This window comes from Folsomia candida, unplaced genomic scaffold (assembly GCF_002217175.1).
Source record: "Folsomia candida strain VU population unplaced genomic scaffold, ASM221717v1 Fcan01_Sc010, whole genome shotgun sequence".
Taxonomy (NCBI): domain Eukaryota; kingdom Metazoa; phylum Arthropoda; class Collembola; order Entomobryomorpha; family Isotomidae; genus Folsomia; species Folsomia candida.
The window spans coordinates 270497-290475 of NW_019091202.1; the positions used below are offsets into that span (position 1 = coordinate 270497).

Consider the following 19979-nt stretch of genomic DNA (forward strand, 5'->3'; position numbering starts at 1 on the left):
GCTGCAAAACTTTACGCGCATAATAAATAGCTTCACAACATATGTGAATACCATTTTTATGACTCATACCATTGACTCACTACTAATGAGCACGATATTGCAAATATAAAATTTTGCAAATGTCAGAAGTTTATTGAACTACTCCCAAATAGAGGTCGCATTATCTTTTTTTCAAAATATCAGTCCCATGACATTAAAATTATAATCCATTGATACTTTTGTATGTTGGTATACACAGGGTGGCCTAGCTATGTTCATCGGTATTTCGTTACGCTCGGCGCCATTATAGCATCAACCTTTATCTTCGTTCCATGTGCAGCTTCACTCATGAGTTTCTTTCAACCTTGCATGCCTCCAGTACTGACTAGTATAATGATTCTAAACTGTGAGAAATGGAGTCGGGATGCAGATATCGGTTTAGCTACGAAATTATTTCTGGGCATCTACGAATTCTACGCTGGAATCGTAATCCTCGGAACTGTAGGTATTGGTGTGTATGTTGCGTTATTGTATCCAGTGGAGGTCAAACTTTTAATTCTGGTTTACATTGAAAGGTAAGGATTTCAAATTTGAAAATAAGTTACATCTAAATTAATTATATTGATGTTTGAACTTTTAAACGCTACCAGAAAAGAAATGGGAATTAAACCGCCAACTAATAGTTACCATCTCTACAAGTACCGAGTGCTTCAGTTGATATCTAGTTACCACGATAATACCTGGTGTCAACCGTCAGTTCCAATCACCATTGGAGGTATTGCTGCTGCGGAGACCGTGTCACTCTATGTCTTGGTAACCTCGCACGGCCGATTCCCTGTATTAATTCTACTGTTTTTCTTAATCGTTGCCTTGGATGGCTTTTTGGTTATTCACTCTGTGTGCAAAATTGTAGCTAAGCCATACGCTAAATCTTGCAATTTTATCGAATTTATGAAAACAAGAAATTCCTCCAAATGGGTAAGGTATTTTATGAGATCCTGTCGACCATCGAAGTTCTCAATGGGAGATGGCACATTCTTTGACAGATTGACTTCTTTTGTACTGTGGCAAAAATGTATCGACTCGTTAATCACACTCCTGCTCATGTAGACGTTTGGAAGATTTGCAAGGCTTGCAAATGCTATGCAATGCAAATGCTCTGGTATGTATTGCAAAGTATCCTACATATGTATGAATTATATTGAGAATTATTATTTTTATTTAAAAATTTGGTCATAATCTTTATTTCCATGTAAATATTTAATATGAATTTTACGCTTGAGGCCTAGGAGATTCTGTACCAAACGGCAGAAGTGAGGCAAATTTGCAGAATTTATAGTTTCTGCGCAAGTATAAGGCTAGATATTTTTTCTAAAGAATTGGTGCTTCAAAGTAAAATAGAACATAGATATACAAATAATCTGGCCTAAACATGATTTTGGGAGAACTACATAGATTTTTTTTCGTGAAAGTACCGAATATTTCAAATGACAACGGCATATATGTTTTATAAACGAATTTAACAAAAATTCAGGTAATAAGTCCCTGAAATAAAAGTTTACTTTCTTCACAGAGTGTTATCTTTTTAATATAATTGTGTTGCCCTTCAGTACAAATTCATTATTTCGAACAATCCAAGTTGTACAAGTTTATCAGGTGACCCAGGATGACTTATTGGTTACCCCCATTACTTCCAGGTAGGCTGGGTAATTGTTGATATCCGGGTGGGGCACGTCCCTGAATATCTAGTTCAACACAACATTTGAACAATTATTAACCTAGGAAAATGCAAGGTGTGTAAAAAAGGTTTATTTAGATGCAAATGTATCATACATTATGTATGTATGCACATATTTGCATAGTCGCTCACAACACTTACAGATAATTTGAGTCTGTGGTTCGGCTCCTTTTCGATAACAAAAGCATACCCAGAGGGGAAGAATGCAGAAGAAAAAAGCGGAGACTAAGGCAGATACGAGTATCAAACCCCACCTGGAACAAATTAGGTAAAGGGTGTTGATTTAATTCTTCCCTATTGTTTTTTGGAACCAAAAAAAATTTACCAAAAATTAGCCCAAAGTGAAAAAATAAGAGCCGTGTAAGGACATGATTAATATAACATGTCGACAGTGAAATTACCAATCTCTATCTAATAACAAATTGTATACGTCGAGGTTTTCATGGTTTTTGAGGTCCAAGATTTCAAATACTGACAATAGAAATAGGGACAAATTAAATCAACACCCTTTACGTACGCGGTCAAAAACTTCATACATACATATTTATGGTAAAGTCTTTCTATTCTAGACAATTAATGTCGAAATCAGAATTACACTTTGTATTACATCTAATAAAAAATTGTTCAGATAAAAATTGAATTTTTCATACAAATTTATGTACATCTCGCTTTCCAACCAGACTGGGTATAAAATGGAGAAAGAAGAAAACAATAAACACATTATGAATGGGTTGTGGATTAAATAGTTTGATGTGGAATCTAGCATATCACTAATACTCTTAATCAATCACTACTTCAATTCCGAGAATTTTGGATTGTAACAAAATTTTGGGTAAAATGTTATCACGTCGACGATTTTATACATACCTTTAGCATGGATTCGTTTAATTTAACCGCAGCATAACACGATGTCCGAAATGCATATTCTTGTAGTTCATCAAATCATTCACTCTATAAAAACCGGTACTGATAGTCACAGAATGTTGTTACGTACTTCACCGGGCCGTGATAATGTTTCACCATAATGGAAACAAAATTAAGACGAGCCAGTGAAAACGTGCCACCATCATTTATCCCCATTGGATGACAAATATTATCGCCATTTCGTGAAAATAAATATGCACACCATGCGGTAACGATTATACCCCTTGGTTTTTAAGAGTGTACAGTTTACACACAAGCACAATCGTGAATTGCGTAATTTTTTATGGTTAGATTTTGCAAACTATGTAGAAGCTTTTTTAAAATTCTTATGGCGGACATATCAATTATAAGAACACTTTGTCTTAGCTAGATATCTTTTAAAAAATTGCATTTCAAAAAATATTTCTTGGTTATTAATATGTCCACTCACGGCATCCCGCCCTCTTCGTTTCTAGCATCGGGATAATAGCGGCAGGAAGTATCGTCGTCCGTGCAGTAGTCGCAGTACGGGGGACACGTGTAGTTGAACCCGTCTTCAAGGTCGAAATCCACGCTTTCGATGGCTCGGCTTTCACCCTGAGCGAGACAGGTGATCAGGGTGACCACCCAAAAAGTTAATGTCAATTTCACCATCTTCTTACTTTTGGTTGAAGGGGTTTAATTATTCAGTAAAAATACTGGGTAAATAACTTGAAGACAAATTTTAACCGCTGAAGGTAAATTTTTTAAGTCATTATTAAGGTGACGTTATGTTTCGAATAAAAATAATTTAGCAAAAATAAATACCAATGACACGTGACGTCGTTAAATAGTGGTATATAAAAAAATATATTTTATAGCTATGATCTATACATTAAAATTCGATCCTTTTTACGTGATTCTTATCCAGACCAGAATTGTGTCTAATTATACATAAATTACCCAGCATAGTAAAATTGTCTAATTTTGTAAAATAACTCGTGTTTCTTACACGAGTTTTAGATTGCTTATCGGTTGGTCACAAAACGTCTCGCTAATCACAAAAAATAGTACTTCCGCGTGCTTCAACTTGTCGCCCAGCTATTTAGAGCATATTTAGTTTAAGATTGGAAGACTGTAATTTTATAACTGGAGAATTATCGTATTATACAACGAAACCGGTGAAATTGAACGGGTTATCTTCTCCTTGGCGAGGACATTGATAACATGAGCATGTTTTGGGCGACAGAGTCCCTGGTGACATTGTATTCTCTTATCATCACCGGATGAGTAATATTTACATATCGTACATAATCTCGTAATTGTAATTGATGTCACTGCCCAATTCGGCCAGGACAGTCCAGTTGGCAATTGACGGGTTGTATAACTTTTTAGATGAAAAGCTGCTTTGCGTCATAAATTTTTGCACAATCAGTTAAACTTGCATGCCTTACAATTCAGTTAACAATTGACGAGTCTGCAATTTATGGTGCAAAGTGTGGTGCAAGAATTTAAGAGAAGTCTGAGTTTTTTATCGTAAAAATGTAACCTGGAAAGTCAGTTTTTTCAGTTAATTTGAATTTCTCACGGATGAATTTCCTAAAATAAAAAAAAACTATAGAAATTAAAACACGTGCAGTTGCAATATAAATGTATGTATAGAATATTAAGTGCTGTTAATTAGAAGGTATTTATGTATGCAGTCGGAATTTTGTGCAGGTGGGAATCCGCTCCAAAAGAAGGTTTTAACCTGGAAAAATAAGAAAACACTAAAGTGTGTTGATTTAATTCGTGCCGATTCATTTTTCTATACAACTTTGGAAGAATTAACATAAACCCTAAAGGAACAAGTTGGAGGCATGGTTGAACTAAATGATGGAAAGATTATGAGTTAAGGTATGTCTCATAAGAAATTGGCTTTATTTAAACACCCTTTATTTAGACAGTGGAAAGGAATTTGCACCGAAAATGTATATTGATAACAAGAATTTTCCCTTTTTAGTTCGAAATTTAATTGCATTTTCGGTTCTGTGTTCAGTGAACTATGCAAAAATTCAGGATAAAGCCTGAATAGTACTCAGGACAGATTTTACGAGAGCAGAAACTTAGTAAAACAATAAAACGAACCTTACAAAAGTACATTTTGCAATTGATTTGAAGAAATACTCCCATTTCGTACACTTCTGAAATGTGTGTTCTATTGTTCTAGTGTGTTGTATTGTGTTATATGTTCTGAAATTTAAGTAATTGCAGTAAAGGAGTAGTTTAATACAATTCGAAGAAACATTTCGGGCGAAATTACTAGCCTTAGGCTTCACTGTTTAGTAAGTTGGTCTGGATTTATTTATGGCAGCTTGCATAATGTAAAACAAAATCACATATGGTACAATGTTTATAAAAATGAACAACTATGCATGTACTCAAAGATTTTAGTATTGCGAAGTAAATCACGTTGTCATCCAAGTCTTATCTTATCTTATCTTACTTGATCCAGACCGTGGAGATCGAACCTGTTATTGCGCAAAACAAGTCAATCATTGTTTACGGGTTTTATGTGGAGTATTGCGATGCAAATATACCAAGAAACCAATTGATTGAATGAAACTCTACCGACAAGAGTAAAGATTGAATAATGAAAAGTAACATAAAGAGAACAGTTCCACATTCGTTATACATACATATCATTTTATGGTCTCTAATTATGCCGGCGTCGAGCTGTTTAACATTTGCCATTTATTGCCCATCTTATAAATATTTAGATAAGTGGAAAGGGACCGGCTTTATAGTGTTTCACCCGAATTTTTCTCTAGTTAATCTCATTCGCCAGATAAATATTTTCATGAAAATGAAACATTATTATTCTTTTACAAAATTTTAACAGAAAAGAAGGAATATATTATTTCGAGTCGCTCAAATCACTCCATTCGTGATTCAAGTATGTATGTAGTTTAGGTTGTTGATTTTTTAGCGTTATTTCATAAACCAAGAAGCAAATTAGGTACTTGTGTATGCCAAAAATTTCAACCCTAAAGTTACATATCTAATCCTGTATAAAAATTGTTAAAGATGTTTGATTGGGTAGTGAATCCATATAAAATTGCATAGTCTCTAATCATTGTTATTTCTTGGTGTTCCCGATATTGACGTTGAATCACTAGAAAGAATGCCTATATTAAAAATTAAAACAGTTCTTTATGTATGTACTACTATTTAAGAATTTCGGTGATTAGTGTGATGCTGACTTACTGATCATCGCACTTTCATTGATCCTGGTTTTTGTGTTGTTGGTTGTGGTATATTTCTGCGTTATGATTGACTAGTACCGAACAAGTTGTGGGTTATTTCCACGCGGTTACCAAGTTGTGACGCAGGGTCATCATATAGTAGAGTCGCAAATACTTAGTCACCTGCGGGTGATAATCCGGTGATACAATTTTTTTTCTCAGTACAGACTGTTGACGAATGAGTGCACCCATTGTGTTGGAAATTTACCAGAATTAAGTGCCGATTTATGAGTATATAAGCCCTCCATTAGTGAAAGTCTGACATCAACGTTTTAATCCTTTTATCCCATTGGATTGCGTGCAAAGTACACATAATCTCAGCATCGTCGGCACAATGGCAGATAAGATAAGCCAAACAAGACATTTTTAAATGAAACATGACCATTACCACCACACATTTGGTTGACCCGAGCAAGGTGGAAAGAATTGGGTCTCCTTTACCACAGTATTTTTTTACTGACAAGATCTAAAGAATTTTGTCTGTAATTAATTATTACACTCTTAAAAATATTTCCCCCGTTTGAAAAGTAAATGTACTCGTGCTGATTTATTAATAATAAATCAGCACGAGTACATTTACTTTACTTAACATGTAATAAATTATTATATGTTAAGTAAAGTGCACTACATACATAAATGCGGAGCAGGCCCCGATTTAGGGGCGGGCAACGCGGGCAGGTGCCCGGGGCGACAAACCCCTGGGGGGCGCCGGTAGGCGCCCGGCTTTACCCTAGATATAATTGAATTTTCCTATTGTAAGTTTTGAAAATCTTTTGCATCGAGTTTTTATTTTGATCAGATTTGGACAACTCATTGCGACATTCTGATGTGTTGTGCTGATGCACTACTGTAATTTTTGAAACGTACAGTTTCTAAATTTTCACCCACACTCTAAATAGAGAGGGATTCTGAGGGAAATGTGCCACGAAACGTGTTTCAATTTTAAGAGAAAAACTCGGGTTCTGGTGTGTGTCTACAACCATCGCGCGTCAGGGTCGTAGGAGAATCCTGCCTCACTTTGTTCCTCTACAGTTTAGTGGGTGTGGTTTGTTACGGCCTTTTGCCGTATAAGCCCCTCCCTCAGAAACTTTGACCCTAAAAATCTCATGGTTGCGGCCATTCCTCTTCCGACAACAAAATCCGAAAATGTAGCTATTTGCAAATAAAAAAATCTGGCATCAGGTTGTCAGCCGAGAAATGGCCGCAACCATAATTTTTTAACCATTTCTATGTAGGTTCAAAAACCGCCAATTTTCAAATTTTGGAACTTTTGATGCATCAAAATATCCGTATTTATGCAGGTATTCAAATGCCAAAAGCAAGTTGTGGTCTAATTCCTGTTTTGCCGAGTATGTATGCATAGACTTTCTCATTTTGTCAATTTTCCTCCCCCAATTTTTGAATGGGGTGTGTTTGCATATAATTTAAAAATATCTTCGCTGCATTGACCGTAGCACCCGGAATTTTCCTTGCAATTTTTTATATTTAATTCGGTGAAATCGATGCAACGTGGAGCGGTACATATCCCTCAGAATCCCTCTAGAGATAATCAACCAACTCAAGGTTGAGTAAAATATGGAGATCTAGGTTTTACACATAAATGGGCTGCATTGCCAGTTTTTTTGAAGGCATATTTCCAATTTCGGCATCGGTCTCAGATTTTATCTTCAATTTTAAGCTGGTATCGTGGGAAATGTAAGACACAGCGTGCGTTCTATCTATCTGTGAATTTATTCTGCAACCCAATGTATTGGAACTTATTAATTAACCCATAGCTGGGACAATCCACCTATAGGTAATCCGGATTGGGATTAGTCAATTCTCTTATCCAAACTTTGAAAATATTTAAAGTAATCCACTAATCCCCAATCCCGAAAACAAATTCATTTAAATAGATCCCCAATCCATCAAAATATTGCCAGGTCAATTCCCAATCTGGATAGGTCATAGATCTTGGATTAGATTTAAGTTCTTTGAGAATTGCGTGTTTCATATTTCCCTTAAAATTAACCTTTGAATTTGACATTTGACAAATTTCTAAAAAACGAACCTTTTCGACCGGTTAACTACTTAATGTGTTGTTATTACAGCTCTAAAGAACGATTTAAACCGTTTTTTACTGTCTTTTTTTTACCTGAAATTATTCACCCTTTGTTAAAAGAATGAATTTAAGAACAAAACATTTATTAAAAATCCTTAATCTTGCAACTAATTCAAATTTGTCAATCCATACTGCTAATTTTTTTACACAAGAATTAACCTCTGTGTCCGATGAACTGGTTAATTTGTGGTTAATAGCCATAATCATACCACATTGCATGAGTTTAACAAATTTTCCTTTAATTTTATTTACTATTATCTTCGTAGGGTGAAATAATAAACAGAAATAATAAGTTTTAAACAAAATTCATTAAACAGAATCAAAGTAGGGGCGAAAAATAATCCACACGCTTGACTAATCCAGACTGGCCAATCTCTAATCCCCAATCCAAATCATGTTTCTAAAGTAATCTAATCCGAAACTAATCCAAGTCCCTAATCAATGTTTATTTCTAATGCCCATTCTAATCCAAAAATTTTAGTGACCAATCCCCAATCCGTAATTTGAGCAAAAAATGACCAATCTCCCAGCTCTGATTATCCCTGATTGGCCAGATTAATTTATTTGTTAAGACAATAAACATAAATAGGTATTTATGTAGTTAGGTACGCAGGTCGATGCGTAATTAACAGAATTTTAAATAATTAACAAAATATCCTTTTGTTTATAAAATTCGTAAAATCTAACGGATTTTATCCAACGAATGTAGGGGTGCACCGAGTGGTAAAAAAGAAGACTCGGCCGAGTACTCGACAATTCTTGAAACGAGTACTCGGCCGAGCACCGAGTAATAACTGTTTCACGGACAAGAATTTATTAAAAAATGACCAAAAAATGAAGAAAAACTCGGCCGAGTGGGCGACAATACACGGCCGAGTCCGAGTAGTAAAAATACACGCCGAGTCGGCCGAGCACTCGGTGCATCCCTAAACCAATGCATTCGATCGTGCTAAAATCCCATATTTCGAGCGCGTAAAAGCTATTAGGGAAAATGGTATAATTTTGTAAAACTCAACAAATTACAAAATTAAAGTCAAAAATCAGGCTGCGGCAAAATAGTAGTCCGAAATAAATTAATAAGGCCTGGGTAAGAATATTTTGCGCAAATATTTAGAAAAAGCCACATGCGAGCGCCGAAGGCGCGAGCGGCTTGGGGCGCCGAATTTCTTTGCCCGGGTAAGATTTTGGGCTAGATCGGGGCCTGATGCGGAGACACGTTAATTTAATAAACGATTAAAGTTAGCTCAGGATTTAGACTCATCGTTTGGTTCATTTACTTAGAATGTGATGGTGTGAAGTGTAACCCTCCGATTTGGTTGAAATTTTGAAATTAAGAGGTCCATGTCAAAACAACCAACGTTTCTTCAGCCAGTTTGGGCGATGGTCAGAATTTGCCAAAATATTTGAGTTCAAAGTTGAAAAATGGGCGATTTTTACTAGGCGGAGGAAGCAAACTCAACTTACATTCCCTTCTTTTGCTAAAAATTGTGCATTTTCAACTTTAACGTCAAATATTTTGCCAAATTCTGACGATCGCACAAACTGGCTGAAGAAATGTTGGTTGTTTTGACATGGACCTCTTAATTTCGAAATTTCAAACAAATCGGAGGGTTACACTTCACACCAATGCATTAGTAGACTTCAACGTATATTTCTTTGCAAAAAGGTAGTATCATTGTTCAGAGGGAGGGTTCAATTTCAATTATTTTTTTTAGATTTCTGAAAATTACCTCCGAGAAGAATTGAGAAGTCAAATTTGAAAAACTCCTTAGCTAAAATATGGCCACATTAAGACGAATTTTCTTCGGGACGTCAATTCTCGTGTTTTTTGTCTTCTTCGCCATAATATTTTCGGGACAAAAGGGACCAATTGAGTTAAACTTTATGCCACGGAAAGTACATGAACTTCGACGATCGGTGATGTTTTGGAAACAACCAGTTAATCTGAGTGAAGAAGAAAGCGAATCGAATGAAGAAGAAGGAAAATCGGGATCTGCATTGGAAAATTTGAAAGAGGAATTGAACTCCATACAGAATTATTTCGTGGAAGACACAATTTTAGGACAGGAAGCTTCTGGAGTGTTTGACTTCAATAATGTGGCAAATATGGCAGCAGGGCCTAAGACGAAGGCATGCAGTCGTGCCCCTCATCTGCATGAAATACTCTTCAGTAACACGTACTGGCAGGTAAGGGTAAATTTGTATACCCACTTAAAAATAATGCTACCCTTTTGAAAAGTACATACATACATATGTACACAGTAAATAAAAATAGCTAAAATTTACGCAAGCTTGAATAACAAAGAGGTAGACTAAAATTGCGATAAAACTTAATCAGCAATGTGAAAAATTTATTTGGCCCCTCGAAAAATTTACACAGGGTAACGGTCTTGCGTTACACTAGTGTGACAGATGGGGTGGGGTCTGAAAAAAGTCGATTTTTGCGTTACGTAATTTATGAAAGACCCCTTAGAGTTTGTGTAACACAAATATATATTCTAAATCCAGACTAACGTAAACCTTCAAATTATTATCAAGATAATGAGAAAGTGCATTGATTTTTCAAAGGGTGGTACATAATATGTACCACATATTATTTTCAAGAGTGTACATTATGAAAATGGATTTATGTATTAATATGCAAATTAAATAATTTGCAATATAATTGCAGATGCTGCGCGTGATTGAGAAAAATACGACTGGAATAATGTACCTCTATAGCGCGAACGCTGATGGGCGTGGCACCGGTAAAAAAATTCGTGTCGTGACCATGATAGATGACGCTTTTAGGAAAGCGAATTTGACGGTTTGGTGCAATTTATGGTCGGGGAATAATTCTTTCATAAGCACTACAAATGTGTGTAGACAACATTAATTAGCAAATTGATTAACCAAGTTAATATTAAAATTTGACATAATACAGAGATTGCGAATTAAGGTTGGCATACATAATTTTTGTTTACACTTAAAAATAATAGAAGAATTAAGTAATGTTTGCGTAGGCTTAACTTCACGGGAGTCAAAATTTAATTTTAAAATGACAATTATAGTGATATTCCCGAAATTTGCAATCTCCGTAATATTCTCGTCTGAACATCAAATCAAAATGCTATACCAACTTGTAGGCTACATTTAAAAATATTTGGCCGTGGGGTCAATCCGGTGCTCATCACCCTATCCTGGTCACCTGTGATTTGGACGATTTTGACGAGTCTGACGTCGACACGTCCGAAGAATTTGAATGGCCTGCCTCCGTTTCAATAGTTTCGCAGAAGTGTCAGCAAGCTACTAATCAATTGAAAGTGGTTAACAAGGATGAGAGAGTTGGCGATTTTGGGGTCTGTTTCAAGTGGCTGGATTTCTCTGAGGTGGACTTATCCCGCAGGATTATTGAGATGGTTGAACTGCTCAGAGTTCTGGGGGTTAGCGGGATTCACTTTCCGTACATGGCGACACATCCAAATGTTGATAGGGTACTAGATTATTACGGAAAAGAGGATGATCCAATAGTCCACGTGAAACCGTTTAGTCTGCCCGGACCATACAGTAATTTGCCACACTTGCGACATTTATTATTGCGGGTATAATTTTATTAGGGTGGTTACGAATTAAGGGGTTTCACACTCAATTAGCACGTAAACGCCACCTTTCTCACGTATAAATTTTCTTATTAAGAAATTATTGGGTGAAAATCCTTAATTCGCAATCTCCCTTTTTTAAAGCGGGCTTAATTTAATGTTTCAAAGTGTTGATTTTATATCTGTTCCGTAGCGAAACAACAATGTGAAGTTGAGGGCCGAATTGATACCCTATGTCGATTGTTTCTTGGAGAACATGTATCAATATAAATATATTGCGATCATCGATATTGATGAGGTCTGCTTAGCACATTAAAAAATATGTTGGATTCCTTGCTATGTATATGTAACATCCTAATAATTTCGTGTACAGGTCATATTGCCCACGGCCAACAGTACCTTCACTAATTACACCGAACTGTTTGAAGAGCTTGAGAAAATGAATACGAACGTTACCCATTACAGTTTCTGCTTCGATATGAAATTATTCGTGGACCGAATGCAACGGACGAACGGAAGTCTGGTGGCAGACCTGCATCAAATCCGTCCAGAGCTATTCGATGATGCTGATCCACAACTTCCTTATGTCATGAACGTGAGTGCATATTTGTTTGAAGAAACATAATTGACAATGGAGGTCACCCAGCGTATGTTCACGGATTTCTCCCAAATTGTATAAAAGTGTCGATCGATCACAAAAGTGTGTTGTACTACGGCACTTGTAAACCACGTGATATTTCGATAGTCACATATGTCAAGGATATTTGCATCCGAAGAGAAGAAATTTTAAGCTGTCTAAAATTCCTGCGTGCTTTCTCCTCTCCGGATGCAAACATCTTCGCCAAACGTAATCATTACGGAAGACGGTCCCTGTGCAAATTTGGCATTAATTAAGTGTGTGATGGATTGACACTAGTTTGATCAAAATTTAATGATTTTGACTTCTTATTTAAATTGTATTTAATTATTGCAGAAAGTGTATTTCGACAAAGCCTACTTATGCAATTCCGGTCGTCACACGAACGTCAAATGTTTCCACAACACGGAATCGGTTCTTCTTGTTCATAATCACTCGCCCTCAGCGTGCCTGGAGGGAGTTACTTCTTGCTCCAAACGCACACGATGAGGTATGTACAAATAGATTGACCAGCTCGTGGTGGTGGCTCTGAAATGTGCAGGAAAAACATTTTGAGCACGTTTGCATGCTTGTCTCCCATTTATTATTTGACACGAGTTATTTTTATTTTGGCGTTTAAATTATTCAATTTCGTATGATTATTAGGCCAACATAAAAATTACAGTTGTTAAACTCCGTTTTACGCTATTCATTCATCGCATGGAATACATTACCCGAATGAGCCGAATTATTTTATTATTTAACGCAAATTATTTTATTTTGGCGTTTAAATCATACGAAATTGAACAATTTAAACGTCAAAATAAAAATAATTTTATTGTGGCGTTTAAATCATATGAAATTGAACAATTTAAACGTCAAAATAAAAATAAGTGGTCTTGAATAATAAGATAATTCGGCTCGTTCGGCTAATGTACTCCATGTGATGAATTCATGCATTTGGGGCAGAGGTTTCAAAAATCACCGGGGGACGACGTGCTCAGGTGCTAAGTGTTGGAAAGGCGCGCTCACCGCCCCATTTCGAGGCAAGTTGGGCAATCTATCTATTTGTACATACCTGATCGTGTGCTCCAAACGGTAAGCACGGTCATAAATACACTCCTAAAAATAATTCTACCCTTTTGGAAAGTAAATGCACTCTGAAGTCAATATTCAGTGTATATGTAAACTATGTGCATATAAACAATTGAAAACTCAGGGTATATGTATTTTTCAAAAAGACAACATTATTTTTAAGAGTGTAGTACTTCTAAAAATGTATATACCTAGGTATGACCTTGCGATTTAATGTTTGAATTATTTAGAATACATCGTGACATAGCGTACACACACCATCACAAGGACACCTATTCGTATTGCGCCACAAATAGCACGATTGACCCGCCCGAATTACTTAGAAACCCGTTCGGCTTTGATGATAGCATTAGGCTCTTCCAAGAAGAAGTTATACAACGCAGAGATCCGATTTTGGAAAGATTAGGTTTCTAGAAATTAAGCAGGTTTAAATATTATTAAGCTGGGGCTAACAAAGTATATGGAGATGATATGTAAATATGTTCGTATTTATCTGTGTAATGGATAAAAAGTGGATAACTCTTTAATCAACCGTGTTAAGTAAAATGATTATTGAAGTGATAAAAACATACATTTAGAAATCTCCTACTAAATACTTTTACACCAATAAAAATAATGTCAAAAAGTATGCAAATACATACATATGTAAGTCTGAATCAAGGTGCCATCATATCACGTGATCAAATACAACGTGACATTCAAATGACAGTGTCATTTAGAAAGAAATCATACACAATTAACAAACTCCACCATCTGTCTTGATATTACATTTGGGTTTTTTGAAAAGACATTTTTTCCATTAACAGAGCTATTAGGTCATTTATCTATTTCATGAAAAGGCAATACACCGAATTGTATGAAAACCGGAAAATGTGCTGTTTATTTTCACACAATAAAAATTTCACACAGTAAAAGTCTTCATACTGATCATTTGGGTTCTCCAGCTGATTAATGTAAATTTTTACATCATTTATGTTTGCATAATGACGAAATTACGATATAAATCACCGAACCGGTTACGTCAAGAAAATTCAATCAAGCCAAAGCTCTGTCATCCAAGCGTTTGATCCCGGTTATCATCTCCTTATCAAGAAGATGATAACATATTTATAAATTTTCAACAATAACTTTGCAGTTCAATTCCTCCATTCATCCCATGTAAAGCTGCATGTACATTTTTTTTTACTCACAATGTCATGGTGTGAAATTTTATACAAACTTATATTTTATTGAAATTTTGGAATTCTGTAGTCCTACATAATCAATCTGTACAACCAGAAGTGTGCGCCATAGTCCGATTTTTTAAAATTTTTTGAGATCGCACTTGATAAAAATCGCCAATTTTTCAACTTTCCGTTTTACAAAATTTAAAAATTTCAACCAAATTCGAGTGTTACACTTAAAATCGTCCCATTGTGAGTATATGTATAATTATTATCCATCCAGAACAGAGGTTATGATGAAGTCGACACTTTTCTGGGGGGTCAACCTTGCCCCCTTCTTCGCTCAAGTTGCCACCAAGGTCGTCCATAGGGGGGAATTTCCAGGGGGGTCGAACTCGACCTGCCCTCCGTACTGCGATTACTGCACGGGTGAGGATAATTCCTGCCACTACTATTCTGAGGAGGACCAAGACCTTTGCGAATATAGGGATTGCTATCGTGAAGGCGGGATGCCGTGAGTGGTCTTATTTAAATATTGATTACAGTGGCTGCGGAAGTGTGGGGACAGAGGAAATGCATGACTAAAGTTTGTCAGATTGTCAAAAATGAGTAGCAAATACAGGTTGATGTAGGCCGTACTATTATTAACCATAGCAGAACGATTAACAATTTCCATGAACCGGGTGTCTTCTAAATTATTTATAGTCCAATCATGACGACTCAAAGTATCGTATCCTCTTTTAGAAAATATTCCTCAAAATTTGCCCTCTTTTTCGAACCCCCAATAGTTTGGGATGCAAGGAACGAGGTTTTAATTTTTAAGCCTTTTTCTTACAATAAATCGACCTTAGCATGGCACATTGGCATGCTCATTACTGTGGACGTCGTTGGGCTTGGGTCCTCCATTTACGTCTTGTCTGATCAATACTACCGAAACCATGGGAATCTTACGGATTTTCTTATGATTTGGTTTTTTGCGATTTCCGACTTTTACGGATTCACGTTACATTATCTGTTTGGTGTTTATGGAAAGGACGCCGTCAATGGGTGGAACGAGATGAAAAGGTGGCACGTAAAATTTACTGATCCAGGTAAGGATTACTTTTGTTCACGAATGTTTCCTAGAAATATATTTCCTGCCATTTAATTCTAATTTCCGTTGGCTATCGCACAAAATCGCAACGGGATTATTAGAGTAAAATTAACGAGTAAAATTGCCTTTTAATCTAGGGATTCTTAAATTAACAGAAAGTTAGCAAGAATTTTTATGACAAAATATTCGATATTTTACCTTTACGCTAATATTGCCGTTCTGAATTAATTGAAATCCCACAAGAAATGCCTTTAATGTCCGACTTGAACAACCCTATGAAGTATTTTCATTTAAATTTTCTTACTATCCAGATTACGCCAAAAAATTTGAAAACCCCGTTGTTTCCAAGCTGGACACACTCTTCACCAACTTAATCAGATTATACGGATCTCTACCCTTCCTTCTCACCTGCTCCGCGATGATCATGTCGTTCGACAATTATTTTTACGTTGTACAGTCCATTTCAGTTCCTCTTGGATTGAACTGTTTCTCCATTTCGACCCTTCATTGTATCCGGTTTGGCATGTTACTAATCAGTACGTATGAAATATGTCGCCTCAACTGTCTCGTCTGTCTTATCGTTGTCTACTTTCTTATCATGGTGCGAGATGTTTGCTCTATTTTAACGTCGAAAATTGGTGGAAACATAAATCTCGGAAATTTTAAAGAGCTAACATCCGCCTATACCTCGACCTTTATAAGTAGCAAATATTACACATCGTTTCAGGAACTGGGAACCCTGGTGGCCATATTCTTGGGCATGCTGCTCTGCGCCATTGCCAATTTTGTGACCGTTAAGGGCTTTAATATCTTACCGACGCCGATTTACGTCGTGTTTCCCGCTCTCTCTTGCAATATTTTGGTTTTTGTGAATGCCGCGATGCCCCATGGAAACGGGGTGTATATCGCGACGGCGGGTTTCTTGAAAAAGTGTGACTTCTACGCCGCGCGGAAGGGTGGATTTGCGGGGAAATATATGCGCTGCAAGTTGCGTGGGATGAGGCCCTTCTTGTTTTTTACGGGGTTTGGAAATATTAAGGTGTTCGTGTATGATAAGGATGTAAGGATGGAGTATTTTGATAGGGTGAGTTCCGTAACGGTCACGTTACTCTTGGGTGTACCAGACTTTGTGGTGAGTATGCAAACAGTCTTTTAAATTTAATCAAATTTGAATCAAATTTGATTTAACATTTTGCAAATTGTGAATTCATTTTGTTCAAATTAGAAAATAATATTTAAACTAATGTCGGTTGCGTTAATTAGTTCTTGTAAATAAATAAATTTCCAGAACTTCCAGAACCACAATGGTTAGAGAATGTACTTTTAACCGGCAGATAATTTTTGTACACTATGTATTTAGTGAAATAGGAGGATTGTTTAAACTTTGAAACGGGAATGGCTTAAATTGGAATGGAAATGCTTAACACGTGTGTCTAACCCTTTAATCCAAAGATTATCGATTGTAAATAAATACATACGAAAAACTCTGATCGAATACTTTTTTCAGTAAAGTATGCAATCAGTAATATTTAATTTGAAACAATTGATCTAAACGTTTCCAAATTTCAGAATTCCGATCTGTTATTTATTTACATTCCATATATTTATTTTTATTATTGTTGAGGCCAATTTGTGAAAAAAGTATGATGCAAATGTGCCATGTGAAGTTTAATTTTTCATTAAACAATGTTAAATTTGTCGTTAATTTTTATCGTTCTTTTCTGTTCTGTTCCTTTCGGTGATGTCCCCGCTTACGATTAATGTACATAAGTAATGTTGGAATATCTTGATTTAGCCTACATAATTACTTTAAATCGGCCTGGTTTACTAAACTTAAGGTCTAAGTAAATTATACATTTTTCTAGATACGTACTTACATACATAAATACGATTAAAACTTATCATGTTTTCAAAACTTAAAACTATTAAAGGAAATAAATACATGTTAATGCCGTTCTAAATATTCTGAAACATCGACAGAATATTGATAACTTCACATGAGCCAGGTTTTTTTCAATAGTGCATTTTTATAAACAAATTGGCATTATTAAACTTCACCTTGTTAAAAAAAATGGTCCATAAACACAGGTTTGATTCGGTTCATCCGAAGAATACTAATAAATTTCCATGAACCAGGTCTTTTAAATTGTGTGCCTGGGCATCATGGCGACGCCAAGTATGGCATCAGGGTTTAGAAAATATTCCTCAAAATTTAACCTCTTCTTTGAACCCGCAATAACTTGGGATTCAAAGAATGAGGGCTTAGTTTTTAGGCAGATTTCTGATAGCAAAACGACCTTGGCGTGGCACATTAGCATGCTCATTACTGTGGATCTGCTTGGGCTTGGGTCCTCCGTTTACGTCTTATCCGACCAATACTTTAGAAACCATGGGAATCTTACGGATTCTTTAATGATTTGGTTTTTTGCGATTTGTGACTTTTACGCATTCACGTTGCATTTTCTTGTAAGTTTTTATGGAAAGGAAGCCGTGAACGGGTGGAACGAGATGAAGAAGTGGAGCGTAAAATTTAGAAATCCAGGTAAGGAAAACTCTGGTTCAAAAAGGTTTTCAAATTGGAATGTTTCGCGGAATTTTGCAGTTACTTCAGGATGGGAGCATTAGTTTAAGGTTAACATGGCCATATTTTGCTCAATAAAATTTTTACAGTTTAAATAAATTAATCCAATTTGAAAAACTCTATAAAATATGAGCCTTTTATAAATCAATGGCTCTAATCATCTTAATTCCTTAACTAGACATATGGTTCATGCATTAAAAACGCGTCATTTGATTATATTTGTATCCTACATAGATTGTTTATTGATTTTACTATCAACCGGCCTGGTGCTTTTAAACGGTCCAAAATTTTCAAAACGTTTCTGGTTTTGAAAATATGTGAAGAATTGAGAGAAAGGCTCAAACTCGAAATCCATAAAAATGACAACGTGCACCAAATAATCCAAATAATCTAGTCAAGTCTGTTTTGTACCACCGTATGTAAGTAGATTTATCATTCAAATGTTCTTAATATTCAGATTACACTGAAGAACTTCCATATCCGGATATCACCATATCGTCAAAACTGGATATAATCCTTACTTGTGTGATCAGATTTTATGGAGCCTTGCCATTCATGCTAACCTTCTCCTCGATGGTGATGTCGTTCGACAATTATTATTTCATCGTGCAATCCATTTCCAGTACTCTTGGATTGAATTGCTTTTCCACTTGGATCCTACATTCTTTCCGGTTTGGCACCTTACTCATCAACACGTATGAAATGTGTCGCCTCAACTGCCTCATCTGTCTTATCATTGTCTACTTTCTTATCACAGTGGGACATATTTGAGCTATTTTAACACAGCAAATTAAAAAAAACATAAATCTCATAACTTTTAAAAGGTTAACGTTCGCGTACACTTCGACCTTTATAGGCAGCAAGTATTACACCCGATTTCAAGAGTTTGGAACCTTAACGGCCATCTGTTTGGGGATGTTGGTCTGTGCCATTGCAAATTTTGTGACCGTAAAGGGCTTCAATGTTTTACCGGGGCCGATTTACGTCGTGTTTCCCGCCATTTCAGCCAGTATTTTGGTCTTCATGAATTCCATCATGCCCTACGGTAACGGCGTGTATAAAGAGATTTTTGAAGAAGTGCGACTTTTCCGCGGCGCATAGAGGAGGACCTTCAGGGAAGTATATGCGGAGAAAATTACGTGGGATGAGACCAATTTTGCTTTTTACGGGTTTAGGAAACATTAAGGTGTTCATGTATGATGACTCATCATAGACGAACACCTTAATGTTTCCTAAACCCTTATATCCTCATCATTGATGAGGATATAAGGATGGATTATTTTGAAAAGGTTAGTTCTGCAACGGTAGCGCTACTATTGGGTGTACCGGGATTTGTGGTAAGTACGGAAAAATAGAGTTAAGGATTGAATAAGCTTGGATACAATTGTAAATAAATATTGTATTCGAAGTAATTTAATACATGATAGCCGTTGTAGAATATTGATATATTTTGTTTATTTTTATGTATATGTAAATATTTATGAAAAAATTGATGAAAAAACTTACATACATATTTATGTACATATTCATGTCTTTATTTTCTCGGCACAAATAAACATGTAAGCAATTTTCTTTATCGTGAATGTGTTTCTGAACAAGTTATTTTTTTGTTGAGTGAAGCACAGTTAGAGTCTAAACTTTAGACTAGTGCATTGAAATTTTGCACCCATAATGCTGCCTATAAGGTGAACAAATTGTAAAAATTTCACTTCAAGATTTCCAATTGCGCCAAAGATATTAAAGGTCAAAATCGTTTTCACGGATGTGGACTACCCTTACAATGCAAGTCTTTTACGTGTACAACTAAGATCTGGACGAGACCAATTTTATTTTGTTCACCACAAAAAATAAGCATACCCGGATTTTTTC

General features: G+C 35.9%; 1 protein-coding gene and 1 long non-coding RNA gene across 15 annotated transcripts; one reads left to right on the forward strand and one right to left on the reverse strand.

Moving 5' to 3' along the window:
- Positions 1 to 1415: 1415 nt before the first annotated feature.
- Positions 1416 to 6018, reverse strand: LOC110854805. 3 transcript variants are annotated; one of them, XR_004835650.1, is made up of 6 exons: positions 5846 to 6018; positions 4727 to 5766; positions 4149 to 4349; positions 3072 to 4076; positions 1859 to 1971; positions 1416 to 1724 (listed from the first exon to the last, which is right to left on the reverse strand). It is a non-coding gene; the product is annotated as an uncharacterized LOC110854805 (long non-coding RNA). The 3 variants fall into 3 exon arrangements; XR_004835651.1 differs by having other exon boundaries at positions 3072 to 4349; positions 4732 to 5766; XR_002548373.2 differs by having other exon boundaries at positions 3072 to 4349.
- Positions 4346 to 13913, forward strand: LOC110854611. 12 transcript variants are annotated; one of them, XR_004835645.1, is made up of 10 exons: positions 6343 to 6361; positions 6531 to 6638; positions 9700 to 10171; positions 10656 to 10841; positions 11110 to 11565; positions 11756 to 11860; positions 11936 to 12157; positions 12536 to 12689; positions 13148 to 13276; positions 13504 to 13913. XR_004835645.1 is itself a non-coding variant. In XM_035855240.1 (9 exons), exons 2-7 carry the CDS (start codon positions 9764 to 9766, stop codon positions 12686 to 12688), a joined length of 1530 nt encoding a protein of 509 aa, XP_035711133.1. In that variant the 5' UTR covers positions 6651 to 7678; positions 9700 to 9763; the 3' UTR covers position 12689; positions 13260 to 13276; positions 13504 to 13913. The 12 variants fall into 12 exon arrangements, 5 of the variants coding, with proteins under 5 accessions (XP_035711135.1, XP_035711133.1, XP_035711134.1 ...); XR_004835648.1 differs by lacking the exons at positions 6343 to 6361; positions 6531 to 6638 and adding an exon at positions 4346 to 4495; XR_004835647.1 differs by lacking the exon at positions 6531 to 6638 and having other exon boundaries at positions 6294 to 6365.
- The last annotated feature ends 6066 nt before the right edge of the window (positions 13914 to 19979 follow it).

Coding starts and splice junctions, on each gene's coding strand:
- LOC110854611 (XM_035855240.1), top strand. CDS start 9,764: ATGGCCACATTAAGACGAATTTTCTTCGGGACGTCAATTCTCGTGTTT. Junction 11,566..11,755: donor TGCGACATTTATTATTGCGG/GTATAATTTTAT, acceptor TCTGTTCCGTAG/CGAAACAACAATGTGAAGTT. Junction 11,861..11,935: donor CGATCATCGATATTGATGAG/GTCTGCTTAGCA, acceptor TTTCGTGTACAG/GTCATATTGCCCACGGCCAA.